At 39.9% G+C, this 27,753-nt stretch overlaps 2 protein-coding genes across 5 annotated transcripts in view; both read right to left on the bottom strand.

The window, feature by feature from the left end:
* The window catches only part of ANAPC4 (anaphase promoting complex subunit 4), a 39,567-nt gene extending 26,465 nt beyond the window's left edge, over nt 1-13,102 (bottom strand). The window contains exons 1-9 of the mRNA XM_047798822.1: nt 12,781-13,102; nt 9,111-9,216; nt 6,349-6,481; nt 4,554-4,628; nt 4,363-4,389; nt 4,225-4,269; nt 3,506-3,590; nt 2,749-2,853; nt 661-744 (exon numbers count right to left, since the gene is read on the bottom strand). Of these exons, the coding sequence (XP_047654778.1) occupies nt 661-744; nt 2,749-2,853; nt 3,506-3,590; nt 4,225-4,269; nt 4,363-4,389; nt 4,554-4,628; nt 6,349-6,481; nt 9,111-9,216; nt 12,781-12,909 (789 nt within the window). The 5' untranslated portion in view covers nt 12,910-13,102. The remainder of the gene's footprint in view (nt 1-660; nt 745-2,748; nt 2,854-3,505; nt 3,591-4,224; nt 4,270-4,362; nt 4,390-4,553; nt 4,629-6,348; nt 6,482-9,110; nt 9,217-12,780) is intronic.
* A 6,307-nt stretch (nt 13,103-19,409) lies between these two features.
* Nucleotides 19,410-27,753, bottom strand: part of ZCCHC4 (zinc finger CCHC-type containing 4) — a 42,429-nt gene continuing 34,085 nt past the window's right edge. For all 4 annotated transcript variants that reach the window (XM_047798938.1, XM_047798939.1, XM_047798940.1 and 1 more), the window contains 5 exons: nt 27,217-27,338; nt 26,897-26,972; nt 24,920-24,971; nt 24,280-24,424; nt 19,410-19,585 (listed from right to left, as the gene is read on the bottom strand). In XM_047798938.1, the coding sequence (XP_047654894.1) occupies nt 19,450-19,585; nt 24,280-24,424; nt 24,920-24,971; nt 26,897-26,972; nt 27,217-27,338 (531 nt within the window). In that variant the 3' untranslated portion in view covers nt 19,410-19,449. The remainder of the gene's footprint in view (nt 19,586-24,279; nt 24,425-24,919; nt 24,972-26,896; nt 26,973-27,216; nt 27,339-27,753) is intronic.

Below are 27,753 nucleotides of genomic sequence, written 5' to 3'. Positions count from 1 at the left end.
TAGCCTCCCGTCTTGGTGTGACCAAAGCAACGGAAGTGACACTGAGTCCAGGGCCTCAAAAGGCTTTGCAAGCTTCCCCTTGCACTTGACACCCCCGCTGCCACCACCATCATGAACAAGCTGGGGCTAGCCTGCTGGGGGATGAGGAATGTGGAGCCTCAACAAGCCATCACAGCCAAGGGACACTTGGAGCCGCCAGCTGACCAACGATACAGGACCAAGTCCAGACCTAGACACTGAACCAGGCCCAGAATGACAGAAGTTTCCGGCTGAGCCCAGTCCAAACTGTCAACTGACTAAATCACCAACGTATAGAATTCCAAGCTAATTTGGGGGTGCATTTATTTACGTACAAGAGCTAACTTATATGGTGACTGTTTCCCATATTACTTTATTTGCAAAAATACTCAAAATTTCAAACATTATTTTATTTACAAGAATGTTTTAAAAGATTTAAACTACTTTTTTTCCTTTTCTTTTGGAGAAATATAGATAGGTGGGAGTAGATTTCCAATTAAATTTCTTTTTCTTGCTTTAACGAACATTATAAACTTTAATCAGACTAGATACCTCTACCACATATAGTTGGCTTTAAAAAGTAAGATTTTCAGGTTTTTTTATTTACAGAACATTCACATAAAACGAGCTATAAATAAATACCTGTAAAAGTGCTGAAATGTGAGTAAACTTTCTGGCCATTCGAGTAACTTCAGGTAAGAAAGAGTACAATAGGTTGGTTTCAAGCTGTCAAGTCAAAATAATAAGGTGAATTACAAGCAGGCATATTTAGTTATTGTACAGATAAATTAAATCCTCAGCTCAAAAAAACCCAAAAAACAAAAAAAACAACCTATAATTTAGAAGAAGAGTCAAGGTCTAACTACATATCAGAGAGACTTTGTCAGAATTCTGCTCCTTTTGAGCAGAATTCTAAGGTTATAGAAAATTCTTTGACAGAGGAGTGGATCAAGAAGATGTGGTACATATACACAATGGAATATTACTCAGCCATTAAAAAGAACAAAATACCAGCATTTTTGACAACATGGATGGACCTAGAAAATTATCACGCGAAATGAAGTCAGCCACACAATGAGACACCAACATCAAATGCTTTCACTGACATGTGGAATCTGAAAAAAGGACAGACTGAACTTCTTTGCAGAACAGATGCTGACTCACAGACATTGAAAAACTTATGGTCTCCAGAGGAGATAGTTTGTGGGGTGTGGGGATGTGCTTGAGTTATGGGATGGAAATCCTGTGAAATCAGATTGTTATGATCATTATACAACTACAGATGTGATAAATTCATTTGAGTAATAAAAAAAAGAAAGAAAAAAAGAAAAAAAAAGAAAATTCTGTAACCTTAGAATTTTCTAATTTGCAGTGTTGATCATCCTCTTTAAGTTAGCAATCCCCTCTACATAGTTAGAATAAAGGTAATAATCTAATTTGTAACTATTATGAGGAATTTTTTAAGCGATCACAAGCTATCTATAAAAAGTTTTTTAAGGAATTATAGGCTATTGATAAATACAAGTTAAATATCTATTGCAAAGGTACTTCAATTATCTCACTGTTATTAAAAATATACACCATAAAAATTTCAAAGAAATGGTGCATCCTTTTACTACAGCATCAAATGCAGTCCTGCAAGTCATATTTTCACAGAACTGACAGATGAAGAGCAAATATTAACAACTGTTCCAGAAAATATCAGGAGTCAAGCGTTCTCTGATGTTCTGAATACAGCACATGTTGGACAGCATCGTACACATTCACATCCTGCATCTTTTCGTCCTACTTGTGTTTGAGAGTTCCGTGCCCTTAGGCTAAGGGGCTGGGTTAACTGAAAAGAAATTTTAGGGAAGATTTTCTTGATGGCAAGGCTACCATCTCTTTACTCTATAGGGGCCCAAGCAGTTTCTACATCTATGATACAAAAAGCACACAATCAAACAGGTTGTTTCCAACATGAAGTAATCATCTTACACAAAAGGCAATGTGCTGGTTAAGGCCACTGACTGGGGAACCAGACTGCCCAGCATCACCTTCCAATTCTCACCAAGCAAATTAGTTTCTCTGGGTGCCCCATTCACTCATCTGCAAAATGGGGATAATGACATTACCTCCCTACTGAGTTTCTGTGAGGAGTCAAATGAATTGTATTGCATCAGTACTTGGCACATATTAAATGACTAATGAGTATTAGCTCTTCTCATTATTACTAGGATCAGAATCTTAAGAAAACAGTACAAAGATAAACTGGTACAGCAACAAATTAATATGGTCATTAATAGACCATCAAAACATGGTTTGGGAGTTCCCATTGTGTGGCTCAATGGTAATGAACTCAACTAGTATCCATGAGGATGTGGGTTCGATCCCTGGCTTTACTTACTCAGTGGGTTAAGGATCCAGTGTTGCCGTGAGCTGTGGTGCAGGCTGCAGATGCAGCTCTGATTCGACCCCTAGCCTGGGAACTTCCAATATGCTGTAGGTGTGGCTCTTAAAAAAAACCAAAAAAACAAAAAAACATTGTTTGGATGCAAATCACGCTGGGCCACTGAAATAGTAAAGTGTTCACTAATAAAACTCTCTAAATAATATTTAGAAGCGCCAAGTCAATTTTTTTTTGCTTTATTTTAATGACCATTAGAATCCAGTGATATGGATAATTTAAATACTATAAAACCTTTAAATATATATACTTACTCTCTGCTGCTATCAGGTTGCCCAACTCACCTGAAAGTATGAAACTTCTGAAGCACCACTGGCAGAAACCTCTGTGACCACTGACAATGACTTCAAATCACTGGACAGACATAATGCAAGACAAGTACCCACAATCTGTAAAACAGTCAAATCCCCATTATATTATTATTGCCAGACTGCCTCTGCTTACAGCAAAGGAAGCAAAAATTCGAAGCTCTAAATAACAGAAACACACATGCCCAGCTCCTGCCGTACACATGCAGGAGACAAAGGCATGTGTCATTTAGATGCAAGGACACAAACACCACCACCACCACCTCCCCATCCCCCCCCCAACAAGGGGAGAACACACAAATCAAGTGTTGGAGAACTAGCACAATCCACGGAGCCCACCCTATTCTCCATCCTTTTGCAGAATGGTAAGAAGAAGAAAAAGCTATGGAGAAGACCACTGCGACTGAGCCTGAGCTTCTGATGACTTTCATCACGTTCCCAACACAAATTGTAGCTCTTCAACACCGCAAGGCTGGAAAAACATTCAATCACAATCTAGCGTATCCTGTCCATCTTTTTGTAAAGGTAAAAAAACATGACTAATTCCACTAAAACCCCCTGAGCTTCATGGACATCCTATCACTATTTTATCTTAGTAAGAAAGTTATCTTCTTCACATTTAAAAATAATTCCAATAACTGAAACTAAGAAAAAAAGTAATGTTTCATTCTTTTCCTATAAAGCTGCCGTATTCTAAGGGAAATGAAACAGAAAATTTTAAAGAAAAACTTACCCCGGTCACACGAGCGATTTTGAACATTCCATAAGCATAAAGCTCAATAAATCCAGAACTGCCTCCAAGGACAAGAATATTGAGCCTAATTAAAAACAATGCAACAAGCTGAGGACAACAGAGAGGACTGAGTTCCTAAACCAAGACAGGCGTCGTCCCTGCCCACATACAATCCGCGCACTCCAGCGCCTCGAGGGGGAACCCATTCACCGCACAGATTCCCCAAGACTCAATCACACTGGGCTCCTTCCTCCTTTTTTTTTTTTCCCCAAAGGAACAACATAAATTTTATCTTAAAAAATATCAGCTTCCAGTAAAATAGGAATATATTATCTTAATGATAACTGTATTTACTTACTCTCAATAACAAAACCATCCCTACTCTAACTAATGAAATATGCCCCTCAGTTTTATCATGGCTCTGATGCTAAATGTCTTAAAATAGGCTTAAAGAACTTGAATATCCCAAATTTAAATTTAGAAACTCTAGCACTTCTATCCTCCTTAACTTATTGAAATGAAAGTACATCATAATATTAAACTTGACACAAAGGCCACACTGCAAAAATAAGAATAGATATTATTAGATAATAGAGGTATTTGTCAGCAGTAAAATAAAAAGACAAAGAAACTGTCCTTGAAACTTGAGTCTAAAAACTGCCTCAAATATCAAATTTAAGAAAATTAGACATGTTATTTAAGATAAGTGCAAGATTTACCTGACATCTCCCAAAAGCTTAATAATTTCATCCGAATTTTCTTCACTAAAATATAAAAATAAATTGGGTTATCTTTCAACTATATCTTTCAAATAAGAAAAGATTATCTTACATGGAAACAAAAAAGGCATATCTTACCTAAATATTTTTGAGGTGTTGCTATAACTAGAGAAAAACAGAGATTCAGTAAAAATACTCTTAACAGAAATACATTTTTTAAAAAATACATGAGAAAATTGTCACAGTGTTAAAAGTAAAGGAAAGAAAAAAAAAAGGAAAGGAAAGAAATCCGCAAGATTAATTTTAATGAATTTAACTCCGATACTTACTTTTTTGGTAACGTAGGAAGTTTAGGTAAGAGAAGATTTGATTCATCCTCAGCATTATAAAAGGATGTTAGAACACTGCAGAGGAGGAAACAAAACAAAAACAAGCAGGTAAAAACACAGACTTCACCTCTTTCCATTAAAAATTACTAATTTTTTTAAATGCCAGTTGTATACATCACACATTACCAAGTAAACAAGCATCACACATAGTTTACCAGGTTAAAAAAAAGCCACCATAACAATCATAAAACAAGAAATAGAAAGGCTGGAAATTCTTCATTTACTTAGAACTTTATTTCTGGAAAAAAAAAAAAAAGAAAATCAGCCTACCCACTCCCACTTTACATTCAGAGGAACAAATATTTATTTATAAACAATTTTCTCAGCATATGAAATTTATTCACATGTATTCAGTATCAGACACTGCCTGAGAATTTATAATTTCTTAACCCTCCTCTAAGAACCTTACTGAACACATGAGTACCAAGAGGAGTTTTAAAGAACACTACAATTATTACAAAATTTTTTTTTTTTTTGGCTGCACCCTCAGCACGTGGAAGTTCCTGGGCCAGGGACTGAACCCACACCACAGCAGCGACCTGAGCCACTGCAGTGACAACACTGGATCCTTAACCCACTGCACCAGAAGGGAACTCCATGCAATTATTATATAATTTCATGGTGGGTTCTATGGCGTACATACATTTGGAAATTTAACAACCCAATAGATACATAAGGTAATACCATGTATGTTGAAATAGTCTTATGTATCCCCTTTTCTTTTTCAAGACTACCTCCAAATATGGTTGGAAATAAATGAGTAAGAAGGTGAAAAAGTGGCGCCCTGAGAGACCCTGGCAACTCCACATAACATTTCTGAACTCTTAATAAAAAGTGTGTTGGAAATACACCTAGCAGGTAACTGGACTGGGAGAGAAACTACATGGTATTCTCTGCTCCTCTAATCTTCTATAAATTCACATGACCATTGGCAACTTTTGATTACTTGATGATGGATTAATCACTGTTTTATCTACAGTGAATTTCAAACCCCAGACTAGTTCCTTGTTATCCAGTAATTTACAGGCCCTCCCTTAGGAAATCTATCAATTAACAATCAGGATTTACAAATTCTTTTGAAATTAATTTAAAGCTTAATTAGAAGGGGGAAGCTAACAGAAAGAAAATTACCATATTGGCTCAAAAAAGAAACTTTACTTTTCAGTATTCTGTAAACCCCTTGATCCTTTAGGTCATCTCTGCTGCAAAACTGGCCAAGTACTTGACTTTGCGGACTAAGGCAAAATTATTTTCTCGAAACAAGGAAACTACAGGGACCACAAACACAGAAAGAACCCATTCAGCATCAAAACAGAATGCTCAATTCAGCACTTTCTGTACTCTAAGGATATTTACTGAGACACACACACACACACACACAAGCTCCAGATGAAATACATGGAGAAAAGGGATATAGAACTTCAATTTACTAATCAGTAATTTTAATGAATAGTACTTGAAAGGATAAGTCATTGATACAAACCACTAAAAATAACTGAAAAGAAAACTCTCAGCCATTCAAGCATTATCGCTCCAGTAAGAAAATAGATTTTTTCAAAAAGAGAAAAAAAAATCTACAAAAGCATTAAAAAATTTCCCCTTGACAAGCTTAAAACCAAAAGTTAAATGCACATACTCAATACTCAGGTACTTCTAAGTTTCCACTTATAAAAAATGAAAATTTCATGAACATCCTGCCGTGACAACTGGAGTTTTTCTTTTGTTGTTACTCTACCTGCTCTCTGCGGTCACTTCCATCCAATGCATACAAGAAACTGGAGCCTCCACAGAGAAAGAGTGCAAGCTTTCAGGTTTTTCTACATCACACAAAACAATTTTCTTGGTGTCAGCAAGAGCAAAGGCCAAAACTAAAAACAAGAAGAAATAATCAGAAAAGATGAGCACATTTGAGAAAGATGGGCATTTTGCTTCTTGCCCAATTTTACTATTTTCAATACATCATAATCATAGAAAGTATTTAACCCCCCAATCCTTCAGGTAATTAAAAAATTAAAGCCATCATTGCATATAGTTATGCTGTTATTTACACTTATATTCAAATGCTCATCTTTCATGAGCAATCTGCTTTCTTGTGTACTGTCCTTAACATCTTCCACACCAGACACTCTAGACTGAAACCTTGATGCCAAGCAGAAAATACAGAACAGGAGTCAACAGATAAACAATAATATCATATCGGAGTTCCCACTGTGGCACAAAGAATTGGTGGCATCTCCGGAGTGCCGGGACACAGGTTCGATCCCCAGCCCAGCACAGTGGGTTAAGGATCTGCGTTGCCGCAGCTGCAGTGTAGGTCACTAATGAGGCTCGGCTCTGATCCCTGGCACAAGAACTACATATGCCATGGGGTGGCCAAAAAAGAAAAAAAAAAATCCTATCACCAAGTCATACTGGTCCCTATCCAAAAGTTAAAAAGTGATTCCATCTTTTGGTTCTTGCAAGGTGTTTTTTATTCCTCTTTTTTATTTCTAACCCTTAATGAACAGGGCCATCAAGTACTGATCTTCTTCCTTTCACTGTGGCTAAATTATCTAGAACTGTTTCTCTACGTAAGCCACTACCGTCTTCCTATCAAATTTAAGAATTTCCAAATAGAAGGATGTGAGTTTTACTGCATACCAACACACACTAGATGTGAGGCAAGCCAAGTCTACCTTCTTCAAACCAATTTAAAGTAATATTAAAATAATCATTACTAAACAAAACCCTATTTTATAGTCCAAAAACACGAGACTTTTTTTTGTTTGTTTTTTTGTTTTGTTTTGTTTTTTTGTTTTTGGTCTTTTTGCCATTTCTTGGGCCGCTCCCACGGCATGTGGGAGGTTCCCAGGCTAGGGGTCTAATAGGAGCTGTAGCTGCCAGCCTACGCCAGAGCCACAGTAACAGGGGATCCGAGCCACGTCTGCAACCTACACCACAGCTCACGGCAACACCGGATCCTTAACCCACTGAGCAAGGCCAGGGATCGAACCCGCAACCTCATGGTTCCTAGTTGGATTCGTTAACCACTGCGCCACGATGGGAACTCCACGAGACATTTTTAACAATAAAAATATCATATAGGCGTTCCCTGGTAGCCCAGCAGTTAAGGATCCAGGGATCCAGTGTTGTCACTGCCGTGGCTCCGGGCAATGCTGTGGTGTGGGTTCGATCCCTGGCCTGGAGACTGCCACATGCTGCAGGTGCAGGAAAAAAAAAAAAAAAATCATCTACTTAAACACATTTTCACACATACCAATTTTCATGATTTTTGAGCTCCTGGTGTTTTTGGATGAATAGTACAGGATCTCAAAATATTACTTACAACAGAAGTTCTCTACTTTTAATTAAGTTCTCTAATTTTACACATTTTCTAAAGTAAAAGATGAAACAAGAACTGAGCAAAATGCGTACAGACAAAAATAGTTGCTATCTGTAATGGACATGTTTTCAGGACATTACATACTTACTTACATACTTACAGTTTTACATACTTATATTTATGTAGGAAAAAAGTAAGCAGAGTACCTATCATTTTCTTTGCTTTTAGTTTTTTGTAAAGCACCACTGATACATTTCCCTGTACAAGGGCTGTCCCCGGAGCAACACATGAAGAGGGGAGTTCAGTCCTCAGCGCTAGCATATAGCAAGCTACAACCTACAGGACACCAAGAGGAGGAAGATCACGCAGAAGTTGAAGGAAGGGGCTCAGAGGGGACAGTCCCTCAGGGGAGGCAAGCATCCGTGAAGAAAGACTATTTACGAGCCACACCACATGGTATCACTTACATCTGGAATCTAATATACGGCACAAAAGAACCTTTCGACTTGTGGTTGCCAAGGGAGGAGGGGGAGGGAGTGGGATGGACTGGGAGCCTAGGATTAATAGATGCAGAATGTTGCCTGGGGGATGGATCAGCAATGGGATCCTGCTGTGTAGCACTGGGAACTCTGTCTAGTCACTTCTGATGGAACACGTAATGTGAGAAAAAAGAATGTATACATGTATGTGTAACTGGGTCACCATGCTGTACAGTAGAAAAGAAAATATATGTATGTAAATAAATGATTTAAAAAAAAAGAATATTTACGAGCCACATGTTTAATTCTAAAACACATTTTGGGGAGAAAAGGGCCGAGATGGCACTGAACTCACTAGGGAGTGGCAAAGCAAGCTTGGGGCAAACAGTGCAGGATGACAAGATGATGGCAGAACAAAACCAAAGTCCCTGTATATTCCCATCAAACTTCTTCTCAGACTTCTCTTTGCCAAGAAGTCAGATTTCATCTTAGAGATATCTCTGCCGAGAAACAAGGTGCTCTGAGTTCTACGAAAGCACTTTAAAGCATTTGAAATCACAATGTTTCCAAATGTGTATCTAGAATCTTCTAGTATATAATATGAACAATAAATTCTTTCCGGAAGTAAGCTCTCTTTACAGAATACTCTTTCTGAAAAACAAAAAATGTATGTTTTTTTTATAATACTATCATTACGTTTGCCATCTGGTCTCCAAGCCAGACAGGTCACTTCCTTTCCTGTATTTTCATTTGGTGGAAAACTCCAAACTCGATGAAAACTTGCAAGTCGATGAAGTAAAACCTAAGACAAAACAGATATAATGGCACATAATAAATAATCCATTTCCAAAACTAAAACAATCTTAGATCCCCACTACAGAATTTTTAAAAACTCATATCAAGTATAATATTGAGCTATCAGAAGAAATTAAAAGATAACAATATCTGAAAAACAGGTGAAAGGAGGTCTAATTTAACTCTGTATCCTATACTTTTCCCTACCTTTTATGTCACAGAGACTTATTTTTCAGAAAGCAATATGAAGTTATCCAACAAGATGACAAAAAAAGAAATAAAGGACACAAACGGAACGGGAAAGGTGGCTGTATATAATTAAATAACACTAAACTTGGAATCACACAACAGTTTCAGCTGTGTCACTTACTGGCCATGGGCTCAGACAAGTCACTTAGCCATTCCATTTACACACAGGAAAATGCCCACCCCGGAGGGGCAAGAGAATGCCCTGGAGCACCTTGTGCTAAAATAAAAGTGGTCCCTACTCCATCCTCTCTACAGCCATTGGGAATAAAGACAAAAAAAGCCTTAGAACTGCAGGTGCTCCTGAAGACCCGCCCCCCCCACCAACTCACACACACCCCTTAGTTCCCACGCCCACAGCTAACCTCAGAGCACCCTGCACGCCTGTTCCAGATTACAGGGAATCCAGAACTCCCAAGGAACGGTTCAGCCCCCAGACTCAATGCTCTTTTCCGAGCCCACCTCTGCTTTTCCTTACTTCTGAAACCCTTGCTGTGTGCCCTCTGGAATTCACAGTCAGGAATCAGGACCTTCCTTCTCTTCCCTGAAATGTGCTTCTCACCTGAGAACGCTGCCTCCCTACAGGCTTCTCAGGTGGTGGCCGCTCTGCATGGATGCGCTACGACTGGGCCAGAAGATTAAAAACTTACAAAAAGTTCTTTAATATTACCTATTTTAAGTTCTCGAATTTTACACATTTTTTAAAGTAAAAGATGAATAAGATCTGAGCAAAAGCAGTACAGACAAAAATAGCTGTTATCTGTAATCGATATGTTTTCAGGGCATTTTTACATACTTCTTATATTGATGTGGGGAAGAAAGGAAGCAATGAGGAGCACTTTATCATTTTACAAAAACAATTTGTTCTTTGCTTTTGTTTTTCGTAAAGCACCACTGATACAGATGACCTTTAAGCTGTAAGACTTAGAGCATTTTCCTGTACAAGGACTGTCCCTGTAACAACACATGGAAGAGGGGAGTTCAGTCCTCAGGGCTACAGCATAACACACTTGGGTGCCTTTACCAGATGGTGGATGGTTTGTCTTCTCTCTCTCTTTTTAACTTTATGGCCTCATCTGCAGCATATGAATGTTCAGGGGCCAGGGACTGAATCTGAACCATAGCTGCAACCTATGCCACGGCCGCAGCAATGCTGGATCATTTAACCCACTGTGCCAGGCCAGGGATCAAACCCCTATCTCTGCAGGGACTGGAGCTACTGCAGTCAGATTTTTTTTTTTTTTCCTTACGGCCGCACCAATAGCACATGGACATTCCCAGGCCAGGGGCTGAATCAGAGCTGCAGCTGCCGCCTATGTCACAGCAACAGCCACACCAGATATGAGCCACATCTGCAATCTACAATACATCTTGCAGCAACACTAGATCCTTAACCCACTGAGCAAGGTCAGGGATCTAACAGCATCCTCATGGATACTAGCAGGGTTTGTAACCCACTGAGCCACAACGGGAACTCCCTGAAGTTGGATTCTTAACCCACTGTGGCAGAGCAGGGACTTCTTCTCACTTTAAAAATCCTGTAACTTTGAGTCATATGCAATCAGACCATACCACCTGCTATCCTTCTTAGCTGCAGTCATCTACAGACCCCTAGGCCACCCCCCCCCCCATTCCTGGGAGGTTCAGACTCCTGTCTGGCTCACACATGGTTTCCAATACCACTCGTGGCCATTCCTGGTGATTTCAAGAGCTACACTGTCCTGGTTTTTTTGTTCTCAACTACCTCTCTGTCAATGATCACATCTTCTACCTCACCTCAGTCACTCAGTCACTTCCAGGGTCATGCCTGTGACCTTATTATTACCAACAACTACAAATGCTGCCATAATCTTCAGTTCCAAAGCTCCCACTTTCCAAAACTGCCTGTATCTTTCCTATTCGTTCCTATTAATATCCAACATCAATTCTTCAGCCTCAGCAAGACATCCAATCCATTGATTCTACCACCTCTTCAGTGTCCCTCACCCCACACACGCCTTCCCTTCCCTACTCCATCGGGTCAGAATTCAAACTTCATCATCACAATCATCCCTTCTGCATGTAACTTCAGCTCCCTTGCATCCCTCTTGCTTTGTCACAACAATCCAGGTTAAATCTAACCATGCCTGCGCCCACACAGTTAAATGGAAGAGACATACATATAACCCAGCGCACTAGTTTTCATCAAACTGCAAAACCACTAACCTCATGTGGCTCCTGATGCTGATCAACAATCCCATTAGATTTTACTAGTCTACTTGTCAGTTTTTCACTGCCTCTCTTTTCTCCTCAAGCTTCCAATACTTTCTTCTCCCATCTTCTTCCTAAATAGCACTCCTTCTTCTTCACTGAGAAAACAGAAGCAACAAGTGACCACAATTACATCCATGTGATCACACTGATGCCCCAATTCTCTCCCTCCCTTCCTGCTACTATAGCTGTACTATCTCGCACTCCTCTCTAGAGTCCCAGAGCGCCAAAGCATCCTGGCAGGGGTGGGAGGCTAGAAGGGTTCATAGACGGCCTTGAGAAAGCCAACATCAATACCCTGGCAACAATGTCCTGACAGTCAACATAGCTTTGAAGGCTGCTAAGTTTTCCTGGCAGATATATTCTCTTCACCACTTCGTTTCCAAACTTGGCTGCACACAACACAACTCTCATCTGGCCAGATAACCAGGAAACCTGCCAAAAGGTCAAAGGAGTAAAGATGCATGGGTGAGGGTTTCCTTACAATATGGCTGCCAGGTAAGGATGAACTCTCAGCAGAAAGGTGGGTACAACTGGGTCACACTGGATGAAATGCAATATCATGTGAACTAGAAATGCTAGCTGACAACACTCCTGCACATTCCATCAGGAATCCAGGGAAGCATCAGTTTAACTTCAAAGTGTTTTTAATGGGAGGTAGCTATCCAACCTATACTGTAAAACTTGTACAATGAAATATAGATTCTTAGTATAACCTCTGTGGCAGCTCTCTATATATATGCATGGTCATTCGCAGCTGAAGCTTGACAATAGGTCATTTTTCTTCTGTCTAAACTGCAAGTAAACTATGGGCAGAATCTGTGGACCTGCTACCATGTCTAGCTCATGAATGACACATCGTGAGTCTTTAAAAAGCCTATTTAACACATAAATGACTAAAAGAGTCTTGGGGATGCAGGGCTGTCTGACTGTGTCAAGCTGTGTGGAAACTTGTTTGGCCCATAAAATGCAGGAAATGGGCATATAAATGACCTGTCCCACATCCAGTCCCTTAGTTTTCAGCAGGTCTGGAAGGAAGGGGCGGGGTGGACAGGTGGCACGCCGGCTCACTCACCTCGCCTGCCGTGTTAGCCAAAGCAATGAGATCCCGCTTGGGTGACCAGACCAGGAAAATGATCTCCTGCGGCAGCTGCTTCTCTCCCACCACCCGGAAGGACGGGAAACATGTCGCGAAACGCAACATGGGGGCGGCCCTGCAAGGACACCCCACTCGGAAGGCAGCAGGGACCCCCCCGCGGCCGCCCTGTCCCGGCCTGGTGCCTGTGGCACCTCGGTCCCCGGCCCTTCCTGCAGAGCCCCAAATGCGGCGGTACCTGAGAGATGCCCCACCGCAGGCAAGGCGGCCCAGGCAGCCTCTCCCTCCCTCCCGCCCCGCGCCAGCCGCGCGCCGCAGCTTCCCCGCCGCCCGGCGCGCGCGCTCCGGGCACTTCCGGGTCCCGGACTTCCTCGCGAGAGCTCGAGAGCGGTCTCCAGCCGCTGGAGCCACTTTGACAGCCTCAAATACAGCGGTGCTCAGTCCTGGTTGCTCAATAGAATCACCTCGGTTTTGTTGTTGTTGTTTTTTTAAACCCTTACCCGGGCAGCACTTCAGACCGATTAAAATATGGGCTTGGACCCTATTTATGAAAACGCTCTAGGTGCTTCCAGAGCCCTGCTCTTAAATCTGACATAAATATCTTGATTCTGAATCCCGTTTAAGCCTCACAACTTATTGCTAGTAGTGGCCCCATCTTCATACATGAGGACTGCGGGCTCCCCAAGATTTGTCCCACAGCTATTGCAGCATCTGCTGTATGAAGGAGTCTGGGCCACAAAAATGCACGGGACATGGGGTCTCCCCCTCAAAGGCTCACAGGTCAGCCTGGAAGGACACGTAAATCAGAACCTACCTGGTGCTTCTTGTTACAGACACATTTAAATATGTTAACTTGTTAAAAAGTTCCCACAAGTTATGAACCTGGCTAAGAGGATGTGACAGTACCACCCTGCGATGCTTGAACTTAAAATCTGTGGTACAAAGCCAGCTACCTTTCACTCCTTTTGCTTGTTCAAAGGAGAAAGCGGCAGGATTTCAGTTTTGAACGAGCCCCATCTTCCTCCCCCTCTCTATGGATCTAGCCCTGGGAAAAAGATGACAGAGGTAGACGAATTCATTCAGCAACAAGTGTCCGAGGCACTTTTTTGTGCCAGGCACTGTGTGTAACTCTTGATGCTTGCCCTGCTCCCTTTCGGAGATGGCCTTTTGTCCTTGCTTTTGCTGCAGTTTAGCATGGTCCCCCCAGTTCTACCAGAGGCCATATTCTAATGGGGAGAATGGACTTGCCTTTGTTCTTCATGAAATGCATTTTCAGATATTGTTTAATGTTCTGGGATGGTGTGTGGTTGTTAGCAGAACTGACACCGCCTCGGGTCCGTACAGTTCCTCCTGTCTTTCCACTGACCCTACGCAGGCCTGTAATGTGTGGTAAATCACTTCTTTTTGTTGTTAAGGGCTTTGTAGTTGATACTGTTTAATAACCTTGAGGACCAGGTGGCCTCTATGCTCTGTTAGTCCCCAAACAATGATGAAGACCTGTCCTGACTATTCCTGGCACACACAAGGCTAGTTCTCCATTCATAAATCTTAACTTAGGAACGTACTTCCTATTTCTCTAGGTGAGCTAAAAAATGGTCCCAATGACCCCTCAGCAGTGCTGGCTTCCCACGCAGTCACTGAAAGACTTCCTCATTCAGAGGAGAAGACACTGGATGTCACACTTCTAGTCTGCAAGGGTACCAAGCACCGCAATAGCATGAAACTCTGGTGACTGTCCAGCTAATAGGATAAAACTCGCCCCTCATATCTCTGAGATCTGCTTGCTCACTTTTGATGCCTTTTCTCCTTGCAGCCTTGATGAGGTACATTTATACACAATCTCCTGAAATCAAATGGCAGAGATCTTATCTTCTCTTTATTGCAATGACTTTCCAGCTGACCCTCAAGTAATTTAACCTATGTCCTAATGTTCCAATTCAAATCGCATCAAATGAGCTGGATTTTCCTGTGCATTTTGTTTAAGCTTTCCTTCCTTGGGCAGTTCTATCAGCATCTTATTATCATGTAGCACACAGTTGGGTTTGGAAGCATAAGTGACCGTTTCCATTCACTTGATGCTTTTACTGGGAAGGTGAGGAAAGGTGTTAGTCTGAACACCTGCTTCCCAGGGTTGTGGGAGGAGGATTGAGGCCACGCGTACTGCAGCTGGTCTGATATCACCATGGGCAGGACACAGCTCTATGAGCCAGTGAATACTCACAATGATGTCCACAGGTCCTGCCATCAACTGGCTGCTAACCTACAAGGGAAAATGGGCACAAAGAGTCGTGCTAATGCAGGGCATGATTTAAGTACCTGAAAAGGAGGAGAAATGAAAAGACACACAAACACACACCTGTTTTTACTTCCCTGGAAAGAAATGTCCTGGTTCCACTGGCGACACCAACAAGGGACATCGTGAAGGTGGTGGCATTAGACAAGGACCTTTCGTAGGCTTGTATTTAAAAGCTACAAGCATACCTTGTTTCATTTCACTTCACAGATACTGCTTTTTTATCTTTTTAAGAAAGTGAAGGTTTGTGGCAACCCTGTTATCAGATGATGGTTAGCATTTTTTTTTAGCAATAAAGTATTTTTTAATTCAGGTATGCATATTTTTAAAGACAATGCTATTGCACACTGCAGTGATATAAACATAACTTTTTTTTTTTTTTTTGGTGGCACCCACAGCATGAAGAAGTTCCTGGGCCAAGGATCGAACATGAGCCACAGCAATGACAACACCAAATCCTTAGCCGCTAGGCCACCAAGGAGCTCCCTAAACATAACTTGTATATGCACTGGGAAACCAAGAAGTTCATGTGACTCATCGAGGGGCTCGCTTTATCACGGTGGTCTGGAACTCAACCTGCACTACCTCTGCTGTCTGCCTGTGGTCAGACTTCTCCCAGATACTTAGGATTTATAGATTGTTCTGAAGGGGTCAGAAATCAACTTAAATGTTTTTCTTAAAATAACCTTGAAAGCTGAATTATTCTAAGTTTAAAGACTTCCAGACAAGGCTGCTGATCTTTCTCACACAGCACATCCCAACCTTTGAACCCTCAGTGTTGGAATAGTCCTCCTCTTCGTTCTAAATTCCTCCCAACATTGTTTAGGTCTTTTTTCAGTCCTTCCAAGAAAGAGAAAAGAGCACGCCTCTCCACATCTTAGGCACGCCGACTGTTAAGGGACTGAACTGTTTCCCCAAATCCACATGCTGAAGCCTGAATCCAGTACCTCAGAATGGGACTGTATCTAGAGAGACAAGGAGGTAAAATGAGGTCCTTAGGGTGGAACCTAATCCAGTGATCAGGACCCATATAAGAAGGGGACTTTGGAGACAAAGACACAACAGGAAAGCACACACACAGAAGAAAGACCATGTAAGGACATAGTGAGAAGGTGGCCATGTGCAAGCTAAGGAGAGAGGCCTCAGGAGAGCCAACCCTGCTGACCCCTTGATCTTGGACTTCCAGTCTCCAGAACTGTGAGAAAATAAATTGTTGTTTAACCCAGTCTGTGGTTTTTTTGTTATGGCAGCCTGGAAAATGAATGCACTGACCTCCTGAAAACCTCTAGGTTATTCTATGCTTTCAAGTTTTCATTGAGCACCTACAATACATAATTCATATTGAAGTGGGTACTGACATTAAGAAACTGAAACTTTTGGGGGAAACAGAATCTGTGAATATCAGCACAGAATAATACATGAACAGTGCCTCAAATGTGGGTGCAGAATAGCAAGAAGACCAGAGAGGAAGGTACAGCTGGTATCAGGGACTTATGGGAGGGACTTGGCCAGGGCCTTAAGGCTCCAAGAGACTTTAAGAGATGCTGTATAGAGGGAAATATTCCAAAGAAGAGAACGAGATGAAAAGATTGTGGAATACTGGAGAAATAAATTAAATATCTCACTGCATGTAAGGAAAACACTGAAATCTGATCATTCAGGGCCTACAGATAACTTTGATTTCATTACATTTTGTAATAGGAGTAAGAAGTAGAATGAAATCGAGTTGTAATTATTTAAGAAAAATGTCCTTTAAAAAGCTTAGAAAGTTGTACCTGTTAAATGTCAGGGATTTTCCCCCATTGTTGTTATGAGTAGGTTATCTTAATGTTCAGACATGTGGATTTCTAATTAGAACAAATGACCTCATCTCCCATCACACTTTACTTCCCAGAGACATTTTCTTCTCATTTTATTAGTTTATCCTCTGAGAAAAGAAAGAGATTAAGTCCTTAAAATTAGTACTAACTCAACACAAGAACAGAACCACCACATGTCCTATTTTTAACTCTCTAAGAAGTTTTAATGTACAGAATTCCTGATTATAAGGAACACCCTATGTGCTCGATTCTAAGATGGACTTATTTCCCACGTCGCAGTATTTCTGAAAAAAAAAAGACATCTAAAATTTAATATGTACAATTAATGAGATAGGTGTATTTTCTTCCCCCTAAGGTATGATTACATCAGTAGTGCATTTTACAATTGATGGTATCTTAAAACTAAGAAAATATAGTGAGGAAAATAACCACAGGTCATCAGTCCTGGTCTTTCAGGTGTCTGAGCCTCCGGAGAGATTTCAATAGATTTTTACCACAGTGTCATAAATGCCATGTTAGTCAGGCAATGTCTACCTCTATGCCCGAATCTGAGGGACACCCTCACGATAATTCTATGAGGTTCATATCTCATCCAGTCACCTTGAAATCTGCCCCTCCTATCACCATAGCAACCCATGTTAACAAGGGGGCCAGAGAAGAGTTTTCAGATGCTTGTTAAGTCCAGGAGCTCAGCTCATCTTCTGATGTCACCTGATTTATGAGGACCGCACAGATTAGGGCCATACCTGACCTACCAGGACCACAGTGATCAGAGCCACAACTGGAATATTCCACGTGAGGCATCACACCATGCTAACTCAAATCCGAGATACTTTCACTCACAGGGCTCTAGCTCAGCCCCAGCTGAGAGGCCTCCAAACCTGCCCTAAAATCGTTTGGGAAAGAAAGAAAAAGTCATTATATTGCAAACGCAGGCCCATTTAACACTCCTCAGTCTTAAGGAAATACTGTCAGATACCCAGCAGAGAAATGGGGAGACAAGTGTCCAAGCTACTGCCTTCAATGCTCTGCTCCTGGACCACCAGACGCTGACCATCAGCTCCGCAGCCAGCTTCACTCGTTAATGTTTCCCACCACTAACAGGAGAACTGAGAGCCAGGCTCACGCACCTCATTTAACTGAGCCATAAACCTGAGGTATAACTAGTATTGTCCCCGTTATCATAATAGGGCTTCCTGAGAGTGAGTGACCTGGCCAACAACATACAACCAGGAAGTGTCAGAATAGGAATGAGGAGTTTTAATCACCAAAATATCCTGCCTTCTGCTACTGCTTTTACAGAGAAGCGTACTGCCGAAGACACAATAACAGAGCAAGTCATAATTCTAAGTACCTCACTCATTCAACATTTAGGTGATTCAATACCATCAAAGGACAACTGAAAAAAGTACTTGAAAAATAAATATTTAATAATAATCTTTATATCTTTAGACTGCCTTTGTCAAAATTCTTTCCGTCATCTTCAGATTCTGTGTAAAAAAAAAAAACCCTGTACATTGTATCTCTCCTTACAGGTGGGGTTTTAGCCATTGTATGATATTTTAACATTTAATTTAAAATATCTAACAAGAGGAGTTCTTGTCGTGGTGCAGCAGAAACAAATCTGACTAGGAACCATGAGGTTGTGGATTTGATTCCTGGCCTCGCTCCGTGGGTTAAGGATCAGGCGTTGCCATGAGCTGTGGTGCAAGTCGAAGACGCAGCTCAGATCCTGCGTTGCTATGGCTGTGGTGTGGGCCAGCAGTGTAGCTCCAATTCGACCCCTAGCCTGGGAACCTCCATATGCCCTGAGTGTGGCCCTAAAAGGAAAAACAAATTAAATATCTAACAACATATACTTATGTTCAATGTAAACAAAACCTTAGGGGTTTTTCGTTTGTTTTCTTCATTTCTGGGCCGTACCTGTGGCATATGGAAGTTCCCAGGCTAGGAGTTGAATCAGACCTGCAGGTACTGGCCTACACCACAGCCAGAGCCACAGCAACTTGGGATCTGAGCTGCATCTGTGACCTATACCACACTTCACAGCAATGCTGGATCCTTAACTCACTGAGCGAGGCCAGGGATGGAACCCACAACCTCATGGATCCTGGTCAGGTTCGTAACCCACTGAGCAACAACAGAAACTTCCCAAACCTAAGGTTTTCATTTTCATTTTCTTCTTTCTTTCTGCAAAAGAATGCCCTCTTCCCATTTTTCAGAAAAAAAAAAAAAGAGGCTGAAATAATATGACTGGAAGAGATTTAAAAAGAGAAAAAAGGCACTGAGAGCTAGTAAACCAGCTAAGGATGGAACAAGCCCCCAGGTCTCCAAAAGGGCTGCTGGCAGGGGGTTTGGGGGTGTGTGTGAGGGGGTCTATAAACCAGCCAATACCACCTGCCTGTTTTCAAGCTTAGAAAGGTGCCTACCTTTGAAAGCAACAGAAGTTTTTTTTTTAAGTCCAGTGTGGCACTTTCAGAAAATGGCATCAAAGGTTGGACTATAAATCTTTCTTATTCTCAAGTCACTGGACATTTAAGAGCAAAAATATTGATGGGCTCGTTCTCTCCTTTTCTTCTTCCTTGTAACAGATGTATGATTCATGGATTGTCCTTTAGTGGTCTCCATTTTCATCTTACTGCTTTTTCTGTGCTTCTGCTTTCTGACAGCTCTGAAAAACAAGGCGCTAAATTATTTTGTAGAATGAGCACTGTGAATTATGTAATTATGTTGAAGTTTAATTAACTAGATAACCAAGTAAGAAAACAGAGGGGAAAGGAGTTACTGTATTATAAGCATAAATCCTCAGAATCCTAACCATGATAACAAGGAGATAGAGACCTGACCAAGCAGAATGTTTGAGGAAAGAAATTTCTTTGAAAGATGGTTACTACAGATTTAGAACAATCCGTTCAGAAACAAACACACCATAGAGGTAAAACAGTCAAGCTGATGAGTTGGGAGGTTTTTTTGGTTGGGGTTTTTGGTTTTTGTTTTGCTACATCTGTACTGCTCTACTCAGCACTTCAATCTCCAAATTCCTACATGACATTTTTCAGAAAACAGACCGATACAGTGGCAGTTAACAGTGGCAGAAAAATGAAATAGCACAATGGAAAAAACTGCCGATGCTTAAAGAGGCCCATCTTATGGTCCTACAGCTAAGTCTCCTTTCCTCAGTAGATCAGAAAGCCCTGACAAGTGCCATGCAGGACTGTCCACGTTTTGTGGTCTCTTCTTGAAGACCAGCTGCAAAATCAGCAAGTTGGAACTCATGCTCTGAAAACACGAAACCACACCAGAAACAAACAGACAAAGACCATAACCAGGTCCTTTGCTTTTGATGCTCTCTGAACTAAGCTGCAGGCACCCTATAACTGAGAAAGGTTACTGGTCTGTTCATTCCCTTTCTCCAAGCTAGCAGAAATCATGCCATTCATCAGCTCTCACACGAAGGGATGGGCTGGGGCTGCCAGCACTGGCAAACCTGGAGGCTTCCACGGCTGCCCAGCCATCTCATTAGCTTCACTCCTCCCAAACCACCACAGGTCCCAGAGGAAGGCTTCCTGATCTTCCCAGAACCAGAACATGGGAAAGAAGCCTCATAAACAGTATACAATCTTCTACCGGACCAAGCTCAAGCCAGTCTTTTTGTTCATTCGATATATATATTAAGAGGTGTTGGGAGTAGAAAAATGATGGCACACGATCTTCGGCTTCAAGGAGTTGGGAGACTGAAACAAGGCAGATGTCACCCTTCCCTTTCCTTCCCCCCAATTTTTTTTTTTAGGGGAAGAAACTGAGACTATGAAATCCATTCAGTGAGGAAGTGGCAGAATTGGCCTGATTCAAGAAACGGTGCTCTTAATTACCTGGTATTTCATACTCTACTATAAATTATTCAGGAATGTAAAATGCTAAGCATATAGTAATTACTACATAAATATTAGCTATTATTGGTAGCTCCACATGCCTACTATTCAGAGTTTGGCTTGGCAACTTTATATTTTTCCATATTTAGATTTTGCACTATGGACTGGGGTATTCTCAGTTCTAAACAAAACATATGAAACTGTCATCTTTATATTGTATTGTGTATGTTACACATGTCTTTCTCTCCAGCCATTTTTTTAAAAGTAGGATAATGTCCTAATAAGTGATGACTTAGCAAATTTAATAAAGTCTAATCTCTTGATGGCAAAGAAAATGAAGCTATACATGCCTGTATACAAAATAAAAAAAACCCCTTTCTTTGATTTTTTCCACTCAAATAAGAACTAAACATTTCACTAGAACCTAAGTAAACAAAAACAGAAAGAAAATATTCATGTGTAATATGATTGTTAAACAAAACTCACCAGAAGTAAAGTCTTTCAACAGTGGTAAACTGGGTATAAATCAAATGTTATATTTTGTCTTAAAATTGAACTGACCTACAGTCTCCCAAGGCAACAGAAATAAAGGCAAAAATAAGCCCTTGGGACCTAATCAAACTGACAAGCTTTTGCACAGCAAAGGAAACCATAAAAAAACAAAAAGACAACTTATAGAATGGGAGAAAGTAGTTTCAAATGATGCAGCTGACAAGGGATTAATCTCTAAAATATACAAACAACTCATACAACTCAACAGCAAAAAAGCCAACAACCCAATGGAAAAATGGACAAAAGACCTGAATAGACATTTCTCCAAAGAATACATACAGATGGCCAACATGCACGTGAAAAAATGCTCAACATCACTGATTATTAGAGAAATGCAAATCAAAACTACCACCTCACACCAGTCAGAATGGCCATTATTAATCAGTCTACAAGTAACAAATGCTGGAGGAGGTGTGGAGAAAAGGGAAGCCTCCTGCTCTGTTGGTGGGAATGTAAGCTGGTACAACCACTATGGAAAACAACATGGAGGTACCTCAGAAATCTACACATAGAACTACCATATGACCCAGCAATCCCACTCTTGGGCATATATCTGGACAAAACTTTCCTTGAAAAAGATACATGCACTTGCATGTTCGCTGCAGCACTATTCACAACAGCCAAGACATGGAAACAACTTAAATGTCCATTGACAAATGAATGGATTAAGAAGATGTGGTATATATACACAATGGAATACTACTCAGCCATAAAAAAGAACAAATTAATGCCATCTGTAGCAACCATGGATGGAACTAGAGACTCTCATACTAAGTGAAGTATGTCAGAAAGAGAAAGACAAATAACATATCACTTATATCTGGACTCTAACATATGGCACAAATGAACCTTTCCACAGAAAAGAAAATCATGGACATGGAGAACAGACTTGTGGTTGCCAAGGGGGAGGGGGAGGGAGTGGGATAGACTGGAAAAATAGATGCAAACTATTGCCTTTGGAATGGACAAGCAATGAGATCCTGCTGTATAGCACTGGGAACTATGTCTAGTCACTTATGATGGAGCATGATAATATGAGAAAAAAGAATGTATACATGTGTGTGCGACTGGGGTCACCTTGCTGTACAGTAGAAAATTGACAGAACACTGTAAACCAGCTATAATGGAAGAAATAAAAATCATTATAAAGTTAAAAAAAATTAAACTACCTAGTATTTGTCCTCTAAATTATAGGTATTTAAGTAACTGTAAAAATGAGCTCTAACCACAAGAGGGAGCCAGCATCATTGCAGTTTACAACCAAAGGAAAATACTAAAGAAAACCAAATTAACATAAGACAGTGATAAAACACGTAAGAAGGAAAGCTCTTTTATGCTATATATGCTTAAAAGAAAAAAACTACTAAAATTTTTTACTTTATATATAGAAAAAATTTTGCCTTGTCAATTTCATTGTAAAATTTTTTTTTGAAAGCAATACCTGAAGATAACTCTTAGCAGGAGTTTAGAAGTCTTCTCTAAGAGAAGAAAGTAATACTATTTAAGAATTATCAGGTGGTATACCACATCCTAAGGGGTTTGCTCTTTGAATTCAACTTGATAAAATATGGTATTAAAAGATACTAGATGATTTTCCTCAATGAAAACAATATATTAGGAGTTCCCACTGTGGTTCAGCGGTTAAGGAACCCAACTAGCATCCAGGAGGACGCAGGTTCGATCCCTGGCCTTGCTCAGTGGGTTAAGGGTCTGGAATTGCCGTGAGCTGTGGTGTAGGCTGCTGATGCGGCTCAGATTCAGCATTGCTGTGGCTGTGGTATAGGCCAGCGGCTACAGCTCTGAATGGACCCCTAGCCTGGGAACCTCCATATGTTGCAGGTGTGGCCCTAAAAGACTATACACACACACACACACACACACACACACACACACACTACTTATATATATATATATATATATATATATATATATATACACACATACACACACATTACTAATATATACACATATATATATTACTACCAAATAGACTAGCCAGGGTTATTTAAGAACCAATGAAGAGTCTATATTATCAAAATGCAAACCCAGTTTCCATGGGTCATGAGATCCCAGAATCAAAGGCTGAGCTTGTTACTAACTCCTGTTTGCAACCAGAATTACACTGTAAACAGTGCAACAACCCCATATCAATACTTTATTAGGTTGTATTCTATTCTTGAAGGTTTATAAGGAAGAATATTTTATAAAATTCTTTAATACACCTCTTTAAGTAATTTTAAAAATTCCACTTTTACCCTGGGCTACTTAGTGGAAATAATTATTACAAGTAAATTTGATAAAAAGCAATGGAAAAGGTAGTTTAAATAGTTGGAAGAATTCAAATGGCTGGGCTTTAATGGAAAAACATTAATTTCCACTGACCAAAAAAATAAAAACAAACGGAGAAAAACTCTGATATAAACATAAGCAGTTACTGAAACACCAGATATTTCTAATACTAATTGTTTTTTTCATCACAAGTCATAAGATAGCTCAAAATTTTTATCCTCATCTCAATTTTCAGGCTATCTTAATTGGCTATCTGGTTTGCACATAATACAACAAGACGGCTCAGTACCTATCATCCCTTCAGTTTAAAAGGAAAAAGTACAAACACTCAAGTTAATCCAGTTGAAATAACCATGGTTTTTCTAAATATATGACTGTCATTGGTATAACCTGGCTTCCTATATAAATTATATAGGAAGTTAGATACTTTCATCCTTTTATTTTGATTATTTTCATGTCTCACCTGTAAAATTATAAGCTCTTTCATTCATTTCCCTCCCCCTATATAGGAAAACCATATCTAACAGTGAAAGCAACAATTCATTTACTTTAGCACTTCCAGAACCTCTGACTATTGAATACTTCCGCAGATTGCTCAGTACAAATACACAAGGAAATTTTTTTTTCTAGTAAGTAAAAGAATTCAACTAACGTGTTAACTTTCTTCGTTGTAGAGATGTTGGGACAAGTACTGCGTTTATGATCTAATTCACCACAAATAAAGCAGCCGTCTTTAGGGCCCTGGCAAGAATGATCTGGAAGAGCGCAGTGACTGCAAGTATTACAGTGGATCCAGGCTGTAAAATAAAAATTGGGTTTTAGAAGAGGTTCATTTAATGTAATTTTTCATTTGATTAACCTTTATGATAAGGAAGCATGAACAGTGTTTACTTCAAATAGTTCTGATTGCTTCGCACAGCTACTTATAATTTGGCTAAAGGCCAAGGTTAAGAGGTTGGAATCCCACGTAAATCAGCTAACTTCTTTCTGACACATGGCAACAAATCCAGCCCTTCTCTAACGAGTCATATGCTTAGGGCCACTGACACAATGATACAAAACTGCACTAAATAAGCCAAACCAAATGCCACACTGAAACAGGGTAGCATTCATGTCTCTCTCTGAAGGAGAGAATGTACATTTTGGTAATCGTAAGTTAAAAAGTAAAATGAATCCAAGTCACTCTATTAATTTTTTTTCTTTTGTAAATACCGTTAACTAAAAATCCTCTTTAGATGAAGAAAAACTCAAATGTTTGCATGGGAGCTCAACTCTTAAGTCTAAATACTTACAAGGCTTTACACACTTTTTGCAAAGAAAGCAATGGTTCCATTTTCTGCCATCCTACAAAAACAATTTTTAAATTATGCTTAATTTGTCATTAAAAATCAAGTTCCACAATTAAAAATTAAAATGTCTTATTAAAATTTGTGTAAATTATTCATTCCTTATTTCTCACTTTCCTGGGCTTTACAATTAAATACTTTGATTTTAATTTATGCACTTCTCCACTCAACTCAAATGCCTCCTTGATGGGCCCCAATTTCCTTAACTCTAAAACTAGGCGATTTATCTAAAAGATCTTGAAAGTCCACTCCAGATCAAGCAACCCAATCTGCATAAAGAAGAACTCAATGAAAATTTTAGGAGAATTAATGATTCATAATTTTTATGTGTCTACCTGGCATAATCCTTAATAACATTCATAATTTGAGAACTTAATGTAATTTAGAAGGAAAGAAATTACAGGTTACTATTTGGGTAATTTTAAAACTCTGAAATAGGTTCCCATCGTGGCTCAGTAGTTAGCAAACTCGACTACCATCCAAGAAGACGCGGGTTCTATTCCTGGCCTCACTCAGTGGGTTAAGGATTCAGCGTTACTGTGAGCTGTGGTGTAGGTGGCAGACGAGGCTCAGATTCAGCTGTTGCTGTGGCTCTGGTGTAGGCTGGCGGCTACAGCCCTGATTCGACCCCTAGCCTGGGAACCTCCATATGCCGCCAGTGTGGCCCTAAAGGACCAAACAAACAAACAAGTAAAACTCTGAAATAAAACACACCTAGAGAAGAGCATGAAACACATATGCCCAGTTTAATGAGTATTATAAAGTGAACGCTGATGAACCCAGCACAGAGACAGAAAGAACACCAAATGTCCCTCGACACTGGCCCACACGCCTGCCCTTCCCAAGCCAGCATTCCTTCTTCCCCACTCAGAAACATCTATCCTGGCTTTTGTGATGATCACTTCCTTTGTTTATTTTTGCGACATATAGGTGCATCTCTAAATAATAACATTTTGTCCTCCTCATCTTGTACTTTGCATGATCTGAACATAATTTTTTTTTAATGAAGAATACAGGTAATTTCTAAACTAAATGAAAATCTATAGAATCAGATGCGTTACCACAGTTAAAAACCAGCATAACCAGTAAAAAAAATTATAAAGTTATGACAAATGTACTTTCCAACAGTTATAAAAACACAGCCTTTCCTTTGGAGAATGATACGTGCTTATCAGCCAATTAAACGTCACATGTTCTCTCTGACTGGATTTAGTTAAAAGAACAGCACAATCTAAGGGTGATCCCACCTTCCTAAAAACAGAGGAGGTATGCCCCTCATAGTCCTTCCGCACCTGTCAAGAGCCTTGTCTGCTAGGGCTCTGGGAGGCTGAGGGGCAAATGAGTTAGTCCGTGTAGGATGTCCTAGTTCATAGGATAGCCTGGCACTTGAAAAGTGCACAACACATGTTATTAATTAATTAGTACCTCATCAGAACAACGATGGCATCTAATAGTTCAATGCCTTATTTGAAACATCTTAATTTTGCCCTCACAAAATGTAGCTCTCATTTACTGACTTATTTGAAGCACTACTAATTCTAGCAGTCATACAGTACCATATAAAAATAACCCAAATAGTTGTTAAAGATGATGAAGGCAACTAAGTATGTTTAAAAGACTATTGTACTTTAAAATTAGAGAAAAATATTGTATTAAAGTGTAATTCATCATTGATATTAATATAAATATTTTAAAAAATAAACAAATATAATGAAACTTGTGAACTAAAATAAAACTAATATATCTGAGTAAAAACACATTCTAAAAAAGTTCCCTCATGGCCTAATGGTTAAGGATTCAATGTGGTCACTGCAGTGACTCAGGTTCAATCCCTGGCCCAAGAACTTCTGCATGCCACAGGTGTAGAAAGAAACAAAACAAAAAACCAAACCAGACCAAAAAAAATTCTAAAGAAATCTATACCTTGGATGTGCAAGAATTACAGTGTTCACAGTGTTGATTCTCTACAGAAACATATCGTTGACACAGAGAGCAAAATCTAAGGAGAAAAGAAAGAAAAATCAGCTGCATATACTTACTGAGATTCACAAACCCTAAAAGTACACAGGGCATTCATTACAAAAACTGGGTGTAATTCCAATTAAATTCAATAAAACATTATGGGCCAAATTTAAAAGTAACGGAAGAACTACATGGGTCAATAGTAAAAGCATTTTGGTGTCAGAAACAAAGAACTTTAATTTTAGTGACTCACGTATTTCAAGGTCCCTCTGTGATCTTACCTGTACCCTTCTTCAATGGGAAGGACTATTTTGTTGGGCGGGATATTGGTGAAAATCCGCACAGGAGATTGTTTCCGCCCTCTCTTTCCATGTTTATAAAGTGCGTGATTATCATAATCTACCTAGAAAGTTAAAAAAAAATAAGAAGAAAGATTTCTCAAATGAGTCAACATACATTCAGATTCTTTAACCAATAAATGGACAAAATGATGCCAAAGTACAAATTAAATCGAAGTATTTAATAAGAATGTATTTATTTATTTATTTTTTTAGGGCCACACCCAGGGTAGGGGATCTAATCAGAGCTACAGCTGCTGGCCTACACCACAGCCACAGCAACGCCGGATCCTTAACCCACTGAGGGAGGCCAGGGATCGAGCCCGAAACCTCATGGTTCCTAGTCGGATTCGATTCCACTGCGCCACGACAAGAACTCCAAGAATTTCTTAAAAACAAGAGTGTACTTATTAATCAGCCCCAGAGAGGTCTCTACGAGGGTAAAACTTCATTATAAAAAAGGTAAACTTTGTTATGATA

This window comes from Phacochoerus africanus, chromosome 10 (genome assembly GCF_016906955.1).
Source record: "Phacochoerus africanus isolate WHEZ1 chromosome 10, ROS_Pafr_v1, whole genome shotgun sequence".
NCBI classification, from domain to species: Eukaryota; Metazoa; Chordata; class Mammalia; order Artiodactyla; family Suidae; genus Phacochoerus; species Phacochoerus africanus.
The sequence above is the reverse complement of the archived record's forward strand: the minus strand, read 5'-3'. Positions and strand labels throughout refer to the sequence as shown.